The 16,681-nt window shown below is 54.6% G+C and overlaps 1 protein-coding gene across 1 annotated transcript in view; it reads left to right on the top strand.

The window, feature by feature from the left end:
* Nucleotides 1-1,491: 1,491 nt before the first annotated feature.
* ZSWIM6 (zinc finger SWIM-type containing 6) overlaps nucleotides 1,492-16,681 on the top strand; it is a 67,110-nt gene continuing 51,920 nt past the window's right edge. The window contains exon 1 of the mRNA XM_038765712.1: nucleotides 1,492-2,137. Coding sequence (XP_038621640.1) covers nucleotides 1,492-2,137 — 646 coding nt within the window. The remainder of the gene's footprint in view (nucleotides 2,138-16,681) is intronic.

Raw genomic sequence — 16,681 nt, 5'->3', positions numbered from 1 at the left:
GGGCAAGTCACTTCACTTCTCTGGGCCTCAGTTTCCTCATCTGGAAAATGGGGATTAAGACTGTGAGCCCCACGTGGGACAACCTGATCACCTTGTAAACTCCCCGGCGCTTAGAACAGTGCTTTGCACATAGTAAGTGCTTAATAAATGCCATTATTATTATTATTATTATAAATAGAGTAATAGAGTAATACACAGTAAGTGCTCAATAAATGCGATTGAATGAATGAATGCTCTGCACACAATAAGCACTCAATACGATTGAATGAATGAATGCTCTGCACATAGAAAGCGCTCAATAAATACGATTGAATGAATGAATGAATGGTCTGCACACAGTAAGCACTCAATAAATACGACTGAATGAATGAATGAATGAATGAATGCATGCTCTGCACATAGAAAGCGCTCAATAAATACGATTGAATGAATGAATGCTCTGCACACAGTAAGTGCTCAATAAATACGATTGAATGAATGAATGCTCTGCACACAGTAAGTGCTCAATAAATACGATTGAATGCTCTACACAGTAAGCGCTCAATACGATTGAATGAATGAACACTCTGCACACAGTAAGCGCTCAATAAATACGATTGAATGAATGAATGCTTTCCACACAGTAAGCGCTCAATAAATACGATTGAATGAATGCTCTACACAGTAAGTGCTCAATACGATTGAATGAATGAATGCTCTGCACACAGAAAGCGCTCAATAAATACGATTGAATGAATGAATGCTCTGCACACAGAAAGCGCTCAATAAATACGACTGAATGCTCTACACAGTGAGCGCTCAATAAACGCGATTGAATGAATGAATGAATGCTCTGCACACAGTAAGCGCTCAATAAATACGATTGAATGAGTGAATGCGCACGCGCGCTGGGGAGTGACAGGCCCGCACAGGCACGCCCCCTGGCGGGCAGCTCGCGCACCCCCCCCGCGCGCGCTCCCCCCGGCACGCGCACCCCCCCGCGCGCGCTCCCCCCGGCACGCGCACCCCCCCGCGCGCGCTCCCCCTGGCACGCGCACGCACGGACGCGCAGGCGCGCGCCTGGCTGGGTGCGGGAGGGGGGGGGCCCGGCGTCCCCCGCTGTCGGTGTCGGGAGCTCCGGACGCCCCTTCTTTGTTGCGGAGGGATCCCGGGCCGGACCATCCCCCGGAAGGGGGGCGGGGGGGGGGCCCGGCCTGCCGCGTCCGCAATCGGCTCCGCCCCGGGACGGACGGAGGATGGGAGGGACGGAGATCCAGGCAGGATCCCGCTCGTGGCCGCCTCTATTTACGTTTGGCTCATTTACATCCGCCCCGCCCCCCCCCGCCCGGCCCTCGACGTGGACCGCTCCGCCCCCCCTGGCCACGCCCCCTCCCCGCCCTTATAAGGAGCGGCCGGCCCTATATGGCGGCGTGACGTCACGGCGCGCTTGCGCACGTCGCGCGGTTTATAGAGCCGGGGCACTTCCGCTCCGGGCTCAGAAGCGGCGCGGCGATGGCGGAGAGAGGGCGGCAGCAGCCAGAGCAGCCTCCTCCGGCGAAGCGGCTGTGCTGCCGGCCCGGGGGCGGCGGGGGCGGCTCGGCCTGCCGTCCGGGGGTCCGGCCCGGAGGAGGAGGAGGAGCGGGGGCGGCGGCGGTGCCCGCGGCGTCGGCGCCGGGACCGGGGCTGCCGCCGCCGCCGCCGGCGCCGGCGCCGGCCGGCCAGACGCAGAGCCCGGAGTCGCTGCTGGACATCGCGGCGCGGAAGGTGGCGGAGAAGTGGCCGTTCCAGCGGGTGGAGGAGCGGTTCGAGCGCATCCCGGAGCCCGTGCAGCGCCGCATCGTCTACTGGTCCTTCCCCCGCAGCGAGCGACAGATCTGCATGTATTCGTCCTTCAACACCGGCGGCGGCGGCCCCGGCGGAGGGCCGGGCGGCAACGGCAACGGAGGCGAGGAGAGCGGCGGCGGCGGCGGGGGGGCCGTCTCCTCGGCGACCACCACCTCCTCGTCGTCGTCGTCGCCGCCGTCTTCCGCGGTCCCCGCCGCCGCCGCCCCCGCCGTGTCGTTGGGGCCCGGGGACGCGGGCGACGAGCCGCGGCTGCCGTTCCGCCGGGGCATCGCGCTGCTGGACGGCGGCTGCGTCGACAACGTCCTGCAAGTCGGTAAGCGCCCGGACCCAACGGGGAGACCGGGGGGGGGGGGGAGTGAATCAGCAGAAGGGGCGGCAGGAAGCACCGGACGGACGGACGGACGGACAAAGGCGTGGGGGGGGGGGAGGCGCGTGCCCGTCTGTGCGCGTGCCCGTGTGCGCGCCCCCGCCGGGGGGGGGGGCTGCCGCAGACAATGCAGCGCGCGGGGCCCGGTTGGGGGGGGGGGGGGGCCGTGACCGGACCGTTGGCTCCTCCTCCTCCTCCCCGCAGCACCTGTAGGGATGTTTGCTTGTATCTATTGCTCTGATGATTTATTCTATTCGTGCGCCTTTATTCTGCTTATTTTCTATGTTTTTTTTTGCCTCCCGGCTCCCCCTTCTAGACCGTGAGCCCGCTGCTGGGCAGGGGCCCTCCCTGTCGTGGGCTTCCCAAGCGCCTAGTCAATCAATCAATCAATCAATCAATCGTCTTTATTGAGCGCTTACTGGGTGCAGAGCACCGGACTAAGCGCTTGGGAAGTCCAAGTCGGCAACATCTAGGGACAGGCCCTACCCAACGGTGGGCTCACGGTCTTGAAGTCCAGTGCTCCGCACCCAGGAAGCGCTCAGTAAATACGGTTGAATGAATGAATGAAGGGGCAGGGGCCGTCCCTTGAATGAATGAAGGGGTAGGGACCGTCTCTAGGTGTTGCCGACTTGGACCTCCCAAGCGCTTAGTCCAGTGCTCTGCACCCAGGAAGCGCTCAGGAAATACGATTGAATGAGTGAATGAATGAATGGGTAGGGACCGTCTCTAGATGTTGCCGACTTGGACTTCCCAAGCGCCTAGTCCAGTGGTCTGCACACAGCACGATTGAATGAATGAAAAGTAAGCGCTCAATAAATACGACTGAATGAATGAATGGGTAGGGACCGTCTCTAGATGTTGCCGACTTGGACTTCCCAAGCGCCTAGGCCAGTGCTCTGCACACAGCACGATTGAATGAATGAAAAGTAAGCGCTCAATAAATACGATTGAATGGGTGAATGGGTAGGGACCGTCTCTAGATGTTGCCGACTCGGACTTCCCAAGCGCCTAGTCCAGTGCTCTGCACACAGCACGATTGAATGAATGAAAAGTAAGCGCTCAATAAATACGATTGAATGAGTGAATGGGTAGGGACCGTCTCTAGATGTTGCCAGCTTGGACTTCCCAAGCGCCTAGTCCAGTGCTCTGCACCCAATAAGCGCTCAATAAATACAATTGAATGAATGAATGGGTAGGGAACGTCTCTAGATGCGGCCAACACGGACTTCGCAAGCGCTTAGTCCAGTGCTCCGCACCCAGGGAGCGCTCAGTAAATATGAATGAATGAATGAAGGGGTAAGGACCGTCTCTATCTGTTGCCGACTCGGACTTCCCAAGCGCTTAGTCCAGTGCTCTGCACCCAGGAAGCGCTCAGTAAATACGATTGAATGAATGAAGGGGTAGGGGCCGTCTCTAGATGTTGCCGACTTGGACTAACCAAGCGCTTAGTCCAGTGCTCTGCACCCAGGAAGCGCTCAGTGAATACGATTGAATGAATGAGTGAATGAATGAATGGGTAGGGACCGTCTCTATATGTTGCCAACTTGTACTTCTCAAGCGCTTAGTCCAGTGCTCTGCACCCTGTAAGCGCTCAATAAATACGATGGAATGAATTAATGAATGAAGTGGCCCCCGTGGCGGGAGGGGCGGCCGGCCGGGGGGCTGTTGAACGCTGAGCCCCTTGTGTTCTGTGCGGGACGCCCTCCTCCTCCTCCTCTTCTTCTTCCTCCTCTTCCTCCTCCTCTTCCTCCTCCTCTTCCTCCTCCCTGCGCCGCTGCGGACCCGGCAGCCTCCCAGGGGAGCGGGCCGCCCCGACCGAGCCCCCGCCTTACCTCCTTCCCCTCCCCACCGCACCTGTATAGACGTATATCTCTTTGTGCGGGTTTATTACTCTTTATTTTGCTTGTACATATTTATTCTATTTATTTTATTTGGTTTATATGTTTGGTTTTGTCGTCGGCCCCCCCGCCCCCCCCCCCGGTCTAGACTGTGAGCCCACTGTTGGGTAGGGGCCGTCTCTAGATGTTGCCAACTTGGACTTCCCAAGCGCTTAGTCCAGTGCTCCGCGCACAGTAAGCGCTCAATAAATACGATTGAATGAATGCACACAGGAAGCGCTCAATAAGTGCGATTGAATAAATGAATGAATGAATGAATGAGGATCCTCCTGCGCCACCGGTCTCTCCCCCAACACACACGCGCACACACACACACACACAAACACACCCGTCCCCTGCTTCTCCCCCTCCTCCTCCTCGGTCAGGACGCTGGCCACCAGCCCCCCCCCCCCCCCCCCCCGAAGCCCCCTATAGAGGCACAGACTCTGCCGGCCCCGGGAGGTGACCGGGGGGGAGGAGGACCGACACGCTCTCATTTTGATGTGTCTCTGCATCCATTTCCGTCTTCTGCCCCACTCTGAAACAAAAGAGCCCGTTCCTTTGTCGGACCCGGGAGATAGAAGACATCTGACAAAGGCGAGCGGGAGAGGGGGCTAGGGACTCTCCCCATCCCCATCCCCTCAGCTGTCTCTTTGGCCGTGCTCTAAAAGGCCCAAAACAAGACAATCCTACTCACCTGCCTCCGTCCTCTCGAAATAGACAAGCCTGAACCGGGCCCCCTCCTCCTTTTCTAGGTTAAGTTGGAGATTTGAGACCTCATGGTGCAAGTGGGCCTGGTACGGTTTGGATCTTGCACATCCAGAATTCCAGTGGAAATTAATCATCGCCCCCCCCCCCCTCCCTCCTTCTCTGTGTCTCTCTCCCCCTCCCTCACTGTGTCTCGCACGCAGGCGCAAACACCCCCACATACAGTCAATTCCTCCCACTCTCCTGTCTACCGGTGGGCCTCCCTCTCCGCCTCCTAAGAGAACTCAGATTTGTTTTCATCCCCGTCAGTCTGCGGTTCATGTGAATTATAACGCAGCCCGCGGAGGTGATTTTTCGCCCGGTCATTTCTTCTCTGGGCATCCTGGCTCTCGATCTTCCGCAGGCCCCCTCGCCCACCAATCTGCCCCGCAGGGCTGGGCTCCCTGGCTCTCCCGGCTCTTGGGGCTCTCGTTAGCAATTCTTAGACTGCCCTGCCTGTCTTCCGCCAGTCTGGAAAGGATCGAGGGCCCCGTTGTCCTCGTCTCCGGTTTCCCGGTGGTGGTGGCGGCGGGCGCGAGGCCCGTGTGCCCCGGCGGGGCGGTGGGCGGGTTTCTTCTCTCCCCCGTGCTTGGCTCTGCTTGCGGGCAATGAGGAATGGCCGGAGCGCGCGGAGGGAGGAGGGTTTCTTGGCTGATTGCGTCTGAGCCAGGAATTCGCTGTGAAAATAAAGCCAAGGGGCGATAAATAAAAGATGCAATCTTCTCCGGGAGACAGACACACAGCATGGGCTTTGCCTGCTTTCAGCCCTGGAAGAGGCCTCAGTGAGGCGTACTGAAAGAAAATAGTCGCTTTTTGTCTCGCCCCGAAGAGGAGGGGCTGTCGACTGACTGATGCTGGCAAGCTCAACGCAGAGAAAGAAGTTATGCCCTTAGGCTGGCTGGAAGGGCAGGCCGCTGGAATGGCCAGACGGGCCCTTAACAGACACTGTCCACATTGGGGAAGGAAGGCTGGGATAAGTAGATGTACGTGCCAGAGAGAGTGTACGCGCGCGCACTTCTCTCTGATTCTGCCGGTTTCTGGGACTCCCCAAACTGGTCCAGTTGCCGTGGTGGAGGGCTACCCGGGGGCCTGTCTGGGAGCCCACCTTGTGAGATAGGACCAGCGGGGGCGAGGCGAACCCCGTCCGCCGCCGGTCCGTGGTGAGTGGCCGGGAGCCGGGCCTCGGCCTGTGCTGCGCAGAAGAGGTCCGGCGGCCATCTGCAACCCACCGCCTTCACTAGGTTCTTTCCAGCGTCGCATTTGGCAAAGGTGCCTTTTGACGATTTGGGGGTAGAGATGGGGAGGGGCTTTATCTCAGGATGTTGCATCTTGTGGCAAACCCTCGTTTACGGGGTGGGAAACGAGTTGGCGCGTGGGCCGACCTCTGGGTACAGAGGTGAGGATGGAAGCCTCCGGAGCTACCTAGCCCCCGAACGGAAGGGCGAGAGAGAGGAGAGAGATTGAGATGGGTTATAGGTCAGTGGAGATGAAAGGCCGGCCAGATTTTTATAGGGGTCCCAGGGCGGTAATGGGCACCGCTGCGGTGCCTGTCACCACTCGGGCGTGTCTCTCCAACGTGGCAAATCAGGGGACCTGAAAGTGGCTCCGCTTTGAGAACTGGTCCAGAAAGGCTCCGTATCCCCTGAGCTTGTCCTTGGGCGCAGGTTCACCGGCCTCACGCAACCCTCGGTCTGGTCTGCGTCGGGGGTCTGGGGAAGCAGCGTGGCTCAGTGGAAAGAGCGTGGGCTTTGGAGTTAGAGGTCGTGGGTTTAAATCCCGGCTCTGCCAGTTGTCAGCTGTGTGACTCTGGGCAAGTCACTTAACTTCTCTGGGCCTTAGTTCCCTCATCTGTAAATTGGGGATTAAGGCTGTGAGCCCCACGTGGGACAACCTGATCACCTTGTAAGCTCTCCAGCGCTTAGAACAGTGCTTTGCACATAGTAAGTGCTTAATAAATGCCATTATTATTATTATTATTAATGAGCTGGAGGGCCAGACCTGAACGGCCCCAGGCAGAGCCGGAGGAGCTCTTCCCAGGGCTGGATCCGGAGGCCGAGCGAGCCAGGCCTGCAACCCGCGTTGCGTCACATCTCCTCTTTATTCCGCTTGTCATTTTAAAAGTACAGCTCTTTCCTGCACATACTTGTGTTTTTATTACCAGCTTAAAGTACATTCAGCCTCTATCGAAGGGCCAACTTCATGGAACTCTTTTTTTTTTTTAAAGGCGACCTTCATGCAGGGGTTCTTTGTTAAATTTCACTGAGTTCCTAGGACCATGTGAATGCCACTTTTTTTTTTTTTTTGGTCCTTTTCCAAATGGAGTTTTTGTCATCCAGAATTCGTTTACGGAGGAGATTTCAGGACAAGAGGAGAGGGCCCAGATGAGCCCAGGATTCTGGCCCTACTCGGGTCCCCGGGTCATACCGAGGAGTTGAGCTTTTCTGGCGACTTCTCTTCTGGGTTTCAGCATCTTGTCTTTCAAAGGCCTCGGTCTTGTTTGCTGGCTCCGGAGCCCAGCTTCCTCCAGTACGTGGAGGGTTGCACCAGCTCTGCTTTCAGTGGCCCACTGGCTACTGAGACAGGCTTCTCGGGGTCCTGCCTCAATCTCATCTGTCTTGCCGCCGGTCCCTCGCCCGTGACCTGCCCCTGGCCTGGAGTGCCTTCCCTCCTCAAATCCAACAGATTCTCCGCCCCCCCTTAGCGAAGGCCCAGCTCCTCCAAGAGGCCTTCCCTGACTAAGCCCCCCTTTCCTCTTCTCCCACTCCCTACTGCTGTTGCCCAGACTTGCTCCCTTTGTCTTCCCCCCCTCCCAGCCCCACAGCGCTTATGTACATATCTCTAATTTATTTATTTGTATTGTCTGTCTCCCCCAACCTCTAGACTGTAAGCTTGCTGTGAGCAGGGAGTGTTTGTTGTACAGTGCTCAGCACACAGTAAGTGCTCAATAAATACGAATGAATGAATTAAAGCTAAAATAGAATTCTTCACACTGCAGTGAAAAAATGCCCTTTCAACCAGGTGGGAAAGAGCTTGCTGCTGACTTGGGATGGGCCTGCGCCTTTACTGTCTCTGAATTCCTCAGCCTCCTTTCTTGGGCCCTCCCCCTCCCGCAGACCCCTCCGCCGTCATCACCCCCCACCAAGCCCCAGGCCTTGGGGGGGCCGGGGTGGGGAGGAGGGAAGAGAGCAGGGTGCTCGAACCTGGCGGTGCCGTTCCGTCGTCGGGGCTGAGGCTGTGTTGGGTACCCCTGACTTGTCAGAGGGGAGAGAGAGGAAGCAGAGACCGCTCCTGAGACACCCTCTTCCTGAGCAGGCGAGCGATGGCTTGTGTTTGAGTGACTTGTTTATGCCAAGAGGGTAGGGCCCGAGAGACCCTGGGGGCAGCCAGTGCTCTGCCCCCAAAAGATCCATGGAGCCTGGCGGCAACGGGTCCGCTGGTCCTGGTCACCCAGCAGAGGTGGGCCCGCCCTGTGGACCCAAGGAGGCGAGAGCGGAGGTGGGGTGGGGTGGTGGCCGGCCCGGCCCGTGGGGAGGGCGGGGGCGGGGGTGGCGTGGCGGCGCGAACACGTCTCCAGCGGACCCCGATCGACGTCGAGCTGAAATTACAAATGTGTTTTCTCAGGAGGTCGGACCGATTCTCGGGTCAGGGCCAGTGGCGGCATCCGGGCTTCCCGGAGCGCCCCCGGGCCCACTCACCGGCCTTCCTGGCTGCCATCCACTTCTCCAGAAAGAAAGAACACCTCCCCCTGCCCCCCCACCCCCCAAACCCAACTCTGACCCCGCCGGCCTGCTAGTCGACCTGGGCTTGTCAGTCTCCCCTCCGTCCCCGGATGTCTCCCGGGAATGCCGTTCGATTCTGAGGGTGGCTGCGTTAGCAGGGGAATCGGCCAGGGCGTTGACCGAACGGGTGGCCGAGGCCGGAAGTCACCGTCGGTGGCGTCCCCTTTGAATGGGAGGAAAGATGCCTCTGCAACCTCTGCATCCGTGGGCATGGAGCTTTTCGCCGCTCCGCAACCCGCGCCTGTGCAAACGTGCCTTGTCGGTGCAGGTCTTTGGGCATTTGGTTCCTTGTTCAGCATGGGTGTCCTGGTGTGGGCCTTTACTGCTTCCCGCTTCACCTTGTTCTTCCTGCTGTGCCTACGAAACCTGTCAAGACCGTGTCTGTCTCCTCCGTTACGTGGGAGGCCCCTTGAGGGCAGGGGACCTGTCTCCCGACTTTGGAGTCCTGCCAAGTGCTTCATACGGAGCCTAACCCTCAGTCAGCTCCCAGGAAAGCCCCTTGGGTCTGGGGTTTGTTTGAACCCTCCTGAAGGTCTCGTGTGGCACAGTTTGGACACTCGCCCCACGCGGCCTGTACCCTGTATCTCGTTTGATTCCTGGAACTTGGCCCACGTAGTAGAGTTGACAGGCAAGAATATTTCCATTTTAACAGAGTTTTCCGAGGTATGTCCCGAGGCCCCTTCTGGAACTAGGTTGCCCTGTCCCGGCAAACACGACCATCCTAGCTCCCGTTCAACACGTCCATGTCGCGAACTCTCCCCTGGCACTTCCTGCACCACTTTCCTGCCCCTAACCCATCCAGGCGTCGGCGATGGGGAGCCAGGGCTTTGGGGGGCGGGTTGGGGGGAGAGGGATGAGCTCCGCAAGTCTGGCCAGTCCGTGTGCTGAGAAAGCAGGGGTCTCCCAGCTCCGCTCCACCCGGGACCCCCCTTCGTTTAACCGCCGACCTGGGTGCGGAAGCCAGTTTTCATTGTTCAGTGGTGGGGTTCCTTAAACACGGTGGCGAGCTATAGGAAACCGGTGCTCAGGAATCCGCTTGGGGAAAATGGCCTTTCCCAACCCTCTCCTTTTCCTCCTCTCAGTCGAATGTGTTGAGTGTGCAGAGCGCTGTACTAAGCACTTGCAAGAATACAGTCTCAAAAGAGTTGGTTCCTCCACCCCCATCCAGACTGTGAGCCCTTTTCATTGCTGTATTATACTTTCCAAGCCCTTAGTACTGTGGTCTGCACACAGTAAGAGCTCAATAAATACAATTGATTGAAATACGAATGAATGGTAGATGCATTCCCAGCCCACAATGAGCTGACAGTCTAAAGGGGGAGAGGGTCATTAATATAAATGACAGATATGTTCCCAGACTGAGCCCCTTCCTTCCTCTCCCCCTCGTCCCCCTCTCCATCCCATCTTACCTCCTTCCCTTCCCCACAGCACCTGTGTATATATATATATATATATATATATATATATATATATATATATACGTTTGTACATGTTTATTACTCTATTTATTTTACTTGTACATATCTATTCTATTTATTTTATTTTGTTAGTATGTTTGGTTTTGTTCTCTGTCTCCCCCTTTTAGACTGTGAGCCCACTGTTGGGTAGGGACCGTCTCTATATGTTGCCAACTTGTACTTCCCAAGCGCTTAGTACAGTGCTCTGCACACAGTAAGCACTCAATAAATACGATTGATGATGATGATGATATGTTCAAAAGTGCCGTGAGCCTGGGAGGGGGAGTTAAGGGGTACAAATCCAAGTGTAAGGGCAACACAGAAGGGAGAAGGAGTAGAGGAAATGAAGATTTAGTCAGGGAAGGCCCCTCGGAGGAGATGTGATTTTTCGGAGGGTTTTGAAGGCGGGGAGAGTGGTGGTCTGTGGGAGGTGAAGGGGGAGGGACTGGCAGGCCAGAGGCAGGATGTGGGCAAGGGGTCGGCGGCCAGACGGACGAGATCCGAGGTACAGTGAGTAGGTTGACATTTCAGGAGCCGGCTGTACTGGCCGAGTGTGTAGTAAGAAATGAGTGAGGTACGGTAGAAGCGGGCAAGGTGTTTGAGTGCTCTAAAGCCAGAGGTAAGAAGTTTCTATGTGAGGTGGTGGACGGGCGACCACCGGAGTTTCTTGCGGAGTAGGAAAACGGACTGAATTTTAGAAAGGTGATCCAGGCATCAGAGTGAAATATGGACCGGAGTGGGGAGAGAGAGGCGGCAGCGGGGTCAGTGAGGAGGCTGATGAGGTAGTCAAGGTGGGATGGGCTAAGTGGTTGGATTAAGTGGCGTGGCTCAGTGGAAAGAGCGTGGGCTTTGGAGTCAGAGGTGACGGGTTCAAATTCCGGCTCCGCCAGTTGTCAGCTGTGTGACTTTGGGCAAGTCGCTTCACTTCTCTGGGCCTCAGTTACCTCATCTGTAAAATGGGGTTTAAGACTGTGAGCCCCCTGCGGGGCAATCTGATCACTTTGTAACCTCCCTAGCACTTAGAACAGTGCTTTGCACACAGTAAGCGCTTAATAAATGCCATCATTATTATTATTTATTATTATTAACATGGTAGCAGTTTGGATGGAGAAGGGAAACGGTGGACTTTAGTGATGTTGTGAAGGTAAAACCGACAGATTGAATATGTGGGTACGATGAGAAATGAGTGGATAACGCCAATTTTATTTTTAATATTTTTTTTAAGTGCCTACTATGTGCCAGGCCCTGTACTAAGTGCTGGGATAGATACAAACTAATCAGGTCTGACACAGTCCATGTCCCACAGGGTGCTTGCCATCTTAATCCCCATTTTACAGATGCGGTAACTGAGGCACAGAGAAGTGATTTACCCAAGATCACAAAACAGACAAGTGGTGGAGTTGGGATTAGAACCAAGGTCCTTCAGGCTCCCAGGCCCTCGCTCTATCGACTAGGCCACGCTTCTTCTCTGCAGGCTTGTGAGATGGAGGGTGGTGATGCTGTCTACAGTGATGGGAAAGTCAGAGGGAGGATACGGTATGATTGAGATGAAGAGTTCTGTTTTGGTCATGTTTAGTTTGAGGTATCAGTGGGACAATTGGCTAGCGATGTCCCGAAGGCAGGAGGAAATATGAGACTGCCGAGAAGGAGATTGAGGAATTGTTCATATAAAGGTGATAGTTGAAGCCATGGGAGCAGATGAGTCCTTTAAGGGAGTGGGTGCAACTGGAGAATAGAAGGGGATCCAGAACTGAACCATGAGGGATTCGCGCAGTAGAGAGTAGAAGGCAGGGGAGAACCCCACAAAAGAGACTGAGAATGAGCGGCCAGAGATAGGAGGAGAGCCAGGGGAGGAAATGTCCGTGAAGCCAAGGTTGGATAATAGTTTTAGACTTTATCAGTCATTCGGGATCTGCTGGTCTAAGTCCAACGGTTCCCCCTCCAGGGATGGACTGTGGAGACCCATGAGGCTGGATGGATGCCCCGGTCCGATTCCTACAACAATAATAACAACAGCAACAACAACAATAATAGTATTTGTTAAGCGCTTACTATGTGCTAGGCACTCTACTAACTGCTGGGGTGGATCCAAGCAAATCGGACTGTCCCCGGTGGGGCTCACAGTCTCAATCCCCATTTTACACCTGAGATAACCGAGGCCCAGACAAGCGAAGTGACTTGCCCGGGGTCACGCAGCAGACAGGTGGTGGAGCCGGGATTAGAACCCATGACCTAAGGCCTCCCAGGACCTTGCTCTTTCCACTACACCATGCTGCGGAATTCCTGTCCTCCTGGTGAACTGGCTCGCTGAGCAACACATAGTAAGCGCTCAATAAATACGATTGATGATGACGATGATGATTCCCCTCGGGGCCAAAGGCTTCTGTCTGGGGTCAGAAGGTGGCGGGGGGCAGAACGGACAACCGGGGCGGGTTCAGCTTGGGTGAAGCGGCCACCGCCGGGGCACGGCCTGGCTCAGCAGACACCTCCGCTGCTGCCCTCGTCCCGCCCTGCGCACCCACACTTCGTTCTTGGTGGCTGATCTCCGGATCAGACTCCACGATCCGCTCTGAAGACCCTCCGACCCTGGGCCTGGTTTTGATCCTGTCGGTCGTATTTGTTGAGCACTTACCGTGTGCAGAGCACTGAACTAAGCGCTTGGGAGAGTACGCTAGAACAGACATGGTCCCTGCCCGCAACGGGCTTACAGTCTAGAGGGGGAGACAGACATTAATATAAATCATCAATCGTATTTATTGAGTGCTTACTATGTGCAGAGCACTGTACTAAGCGCTTGGGAAATACAAATTGGCAACACATAGAGACAGTCCCTACCCAACAGTGGGCTCACAGTCTAAAATAAATAAACTGCAGGTAGTGCTTGGGGACTGGGATGGGCGGGGGGGGGATGAGGAAAAGGAACAATTCGGTGATGCAGAAGGGAGTGGGAGAAGAGGAAAGGAGGGCTTAGTCAGGGAAGGTTTCTTGGGAGAGATGTGCCTTCAGACTTCCCAAGCGCTTAGTACAGTGCTCTGCACACAGTAAGCGCTCAATAAATACAATTGATTGAATGAATGAATGAATGAACAAAGCTTTGAAGGGGGAGAGAGTAACTGTCAGATTTGAGGAGGGAGGGCGTTCCAGGTCAGAGGCAGGACGTGGGCCTAGAGGTCAGTGCCGAAAGTAACCGCCGCCTCCGCCGCACCCCACCCTCCAGCGTGGTGAATGTGTGTTTTGTGTACACACAGCGGTGGTGGGTGCTGATGTGGTGTGCCCACTCTATAGATAGATCTTGGCGCGGTGTCCCCCCGAATGGCTGCAAGCCCTCTAGCTGGTCAGCCCCTTGCCGTTTTCAGAGGGTCATCCATCTATCCGTCCATGATGCAGTCGCTTGCCCCAACTACAAACGGAGGGGTGCTTTTTTAAATTTTAATGGCATTTATTAAGTGCTTACTATGTGCAAAGCACTGTTCTAAGCGCTGGGGAGGTTACAAGGTGATCAGGCTGTCCCACGGTGGGGGGGCTCACAGTCTTCATCTCCATTTTACAGATGAGGTAACTGAGGCGCAGGGAAGTGAAGTGACTTGCCCAGTCACACAGCTGATATATGTTTGTACATGTTTATTACTCTATTTATTTTACTTGTACATATTTATTTATTTTATTTTGTTAACATGTTTTGTTTTGTTGTCTGGCTCCCCCTTCTAGACTGTGAGCCCACTGATATATGTATATATGTTTGTACATATTTATTACTCTATTTTACTTGTACATATTTATTTTATTTTGTTAACATGTTTTGTTTTGTTGTCTGTCTCCCCCTTCTAGACTGTGAGCCCACTGTTGGGTAGGGACCGTCTCTAGATGTTGCCCACTTGGACTTGAGAAGCAGCGTGGCTCAGAGGAAAGAGCACGGGCTTGGGAGTCCGAGGTCATGGGTTCAAATCCCGGCTCTGCCAGTTGTCAGCTGTGTGACTTTGGGCAAGTCACTCAACTTCTCTGTGCCTCAGTTCCCTCATCTGGAAAATGGGGATTAAGACTGTGAGCCCCCTGTGGGACAACCTGATTACCTTGTAACCTCCCCAGCTCTTAGAACAGTGCTTTGCACATAATAAGCGTTTAACAAATGCCGTCATCATCATTGTACTTCCCAAGCGCTTAGTACAGTGCTCTGCACACAGTAAGTGCTCAATAAATAGGATTGAATGAATGAATCTGTCCCTACCTACTGGGTTGGCATTTTCCGCGAGCCTTCCCCCAAGCCGCAGGAGGTCTCAATGTCGCGGGTCTCGGGACAGTTCCATGGCTGGCTGGCGCTCTGGGTTGGTGACTTTGCAGCCAGCCAGGCTCTTCATCTTATTTTGCTCATCTTCATTTTACTTGTACATATCTATTCTATTTATTTTATTTTGTTAGTATGTTTGGTTTTGTTCTCTGTCTCCCCCTTTATAGACTGTGAGCCCACTGTTGGGTAGGGACCGTCTCTATATGTTGCCAACTTGTACTTCCCAAGCTCTTAGTACAGTGCTCTGCACACAGTAAGCGCTCAATAAATACGATTGATTGATTCATCGCGCTCTCGTTGGCCGGGGTTTGAGTGGGCAGCTAATCCGCCTGGGACTCCGCTCTGCAGCCCAGTTTGGAGGCTCACGGTTTGGGGTGGGGCTGGGATGCGCCCCGAGTGACGGAGCAGGGCCGTCTAGTTGAAAGAGCTCGGGCCTAGGAGTCCCCGGGTTCAGGTGCTGGCTCTGCCACAGGCCTGCTGTGTGACCTTGGCAAGTCACTTCACTTGTCTATGCCTCAGTTACCGTATCTGTGAAATGGGCATTAAATCCTCCTCTCTCCTCCTCAAACTATGAGCCCCATCTGGGACAGGGATTGTGTCCAACCTGATTAACATAGCTACCCCAGCGCTTCGAACAGCGCTTGGTATGTGACAAGTGCTTAACAAAGACTTTTGTCCTTCTTCTTCTTGTCGTCGGTGTTGTTATTAGTAGCAGGGAAGGTCAGGCGGCTGGGATGGTGTATACCATGTGGGTAGCTGGGAGTGCTGCTCTGGCCCCAGCCCCAACTGCAACCTTCACAACCTCGCCAAAATCCACACTTTGCTCTTCATCCCAACTGCTCCCACGTTAATCCGATCACTTGGCCTTTCCTGCCTTGATTACTATGTCTGCCTCCTTGCTGACTTCCAGGCCTTCTGTCTCTCCCCGACTCTAGTCCGGACTTCACTCTGCTGCCTGAATCGTTTTTCTACAAAAGATATTCCAGCCATATTCCCCCAATCCTCAAGAAACTCCAGTGGTTCCCATCCACCTCTGTGCCAAACAGAAACTCCCCACCATTGGCTTTAAAGCACTCAGTCACCTTACCACCTCCTACCTTAGAGAACCTTAGAGAACCTCCTACCTTAGAGAAGCAGCGTGGCTCAGTGGAAAGAGCCCGGGCTTTTGGAGTCAGAGGTCATGGGTTCGAATCGTGGCTCCACCACAAGTCTGCTGTGTGACCTTGGGCAAGTCACTTAACTTCTTTGAGCCTCAGTTACCTCATCTGTAAAAATGGGGATTAAGACTGTGAGCACCACGTGGGACAACTTGATCACATTGTATCCCCTCCAGCGCTTAGAACAGTGCTTTGTACATAGTAAGCGTTTAACAAATGCCATCATTATTATTATTATTATTACCTCACCTTGCTACTCTCCTACTATGACCCACCCCTCCCACGTCAGTCCTCTAATGCTAACCTTCTCACTGTACCTCAAGCTTGTCTATCTCGCTGCCGACCCCTCACCCAGGTCCTGCCTCTGGCCTGGAACGCCCTCCCTCCTCATCTCTGACAGAAAATTACTTTCTCCCCCATTCATTCATTCATTCATATTTATTGAGCGCTTACTGTGTGCAGAGCACTGTACTAAGCACTTGAGAAGTACAAGTTGGCAACATATAGAGACGGTCCCTACCCAACAACGGGCTCACAGTCTAGAAGGGGGAGATGGAGAACAAAACAAAACATGTGGAACTATAGCTTGGGAGAGCACAAGACAGAATTAGCAGGCACATCTCTTCCAAGAGGCCTTCCCTGACTAAGCCCTCCTTTCCTCTTTTCCCCACTCCCTTCTGCATCACCGACTTGCTCCCTTTCTGCATCTCCCCTCCCAGCCCCGCAGCACTTATGTACATTATCTGCCATTTATTTACTTTTCTTAATGTCTGTCCTCCCACTCTAGACTGTAAGTTCATTGTAGGCAGGGAATGTGTCTTTACTGTTATTTTGTGCTGTTCCAGACGCTTAGTACCGTGCCCTGTGCACAGTAAGCGCTCAATAAATATGATTGATTGACTGAGAGGCTGGGCCAGTCCTCCATCTGCCCAGCCCTGCTCCACCTCCCTGCTCCCTGTTGAGGCCTCTCCCCAACCCCCTCTCCTAGGTCCTCGAGGAGGGGGACAGGGCATTAAATAGAAATGCTGTCGTTGCTATTATTGCTATTATTATTGCCACGGGAAGCAGCGTGTAGAAAGAGCCCAGCCCCCAGAGTTGGAGAACCTGGGCTCTCATCCCAGCTTTGCCGCTTGCCTGCTGTGTGATCTCGGGAAAGCCATTAAACTTCTCTGGGCCCCAGTTTCCTCA

Source organism: Tachyglossus aculeatus, chromosome 23 (genome assembly GCF_015852505.1).
Source record: "Tachyglossus aculeatus isolate mTacAcu1 chromosome 23, mTacAcu1.pri, whole genome shotgun sequence".
Lineage (NCBI taxonomy): Eukaryota > Metazoa > Chordata > Mammalia > Monotremata > Tachyglossidae > Tachyglossus > Tachyglossus aculeatus.
The sequence above is the reverse complement of the archived record's forward strand: the minus strand, read 5'-3'. Positions and strand labels throughout refer to the sequence as shown.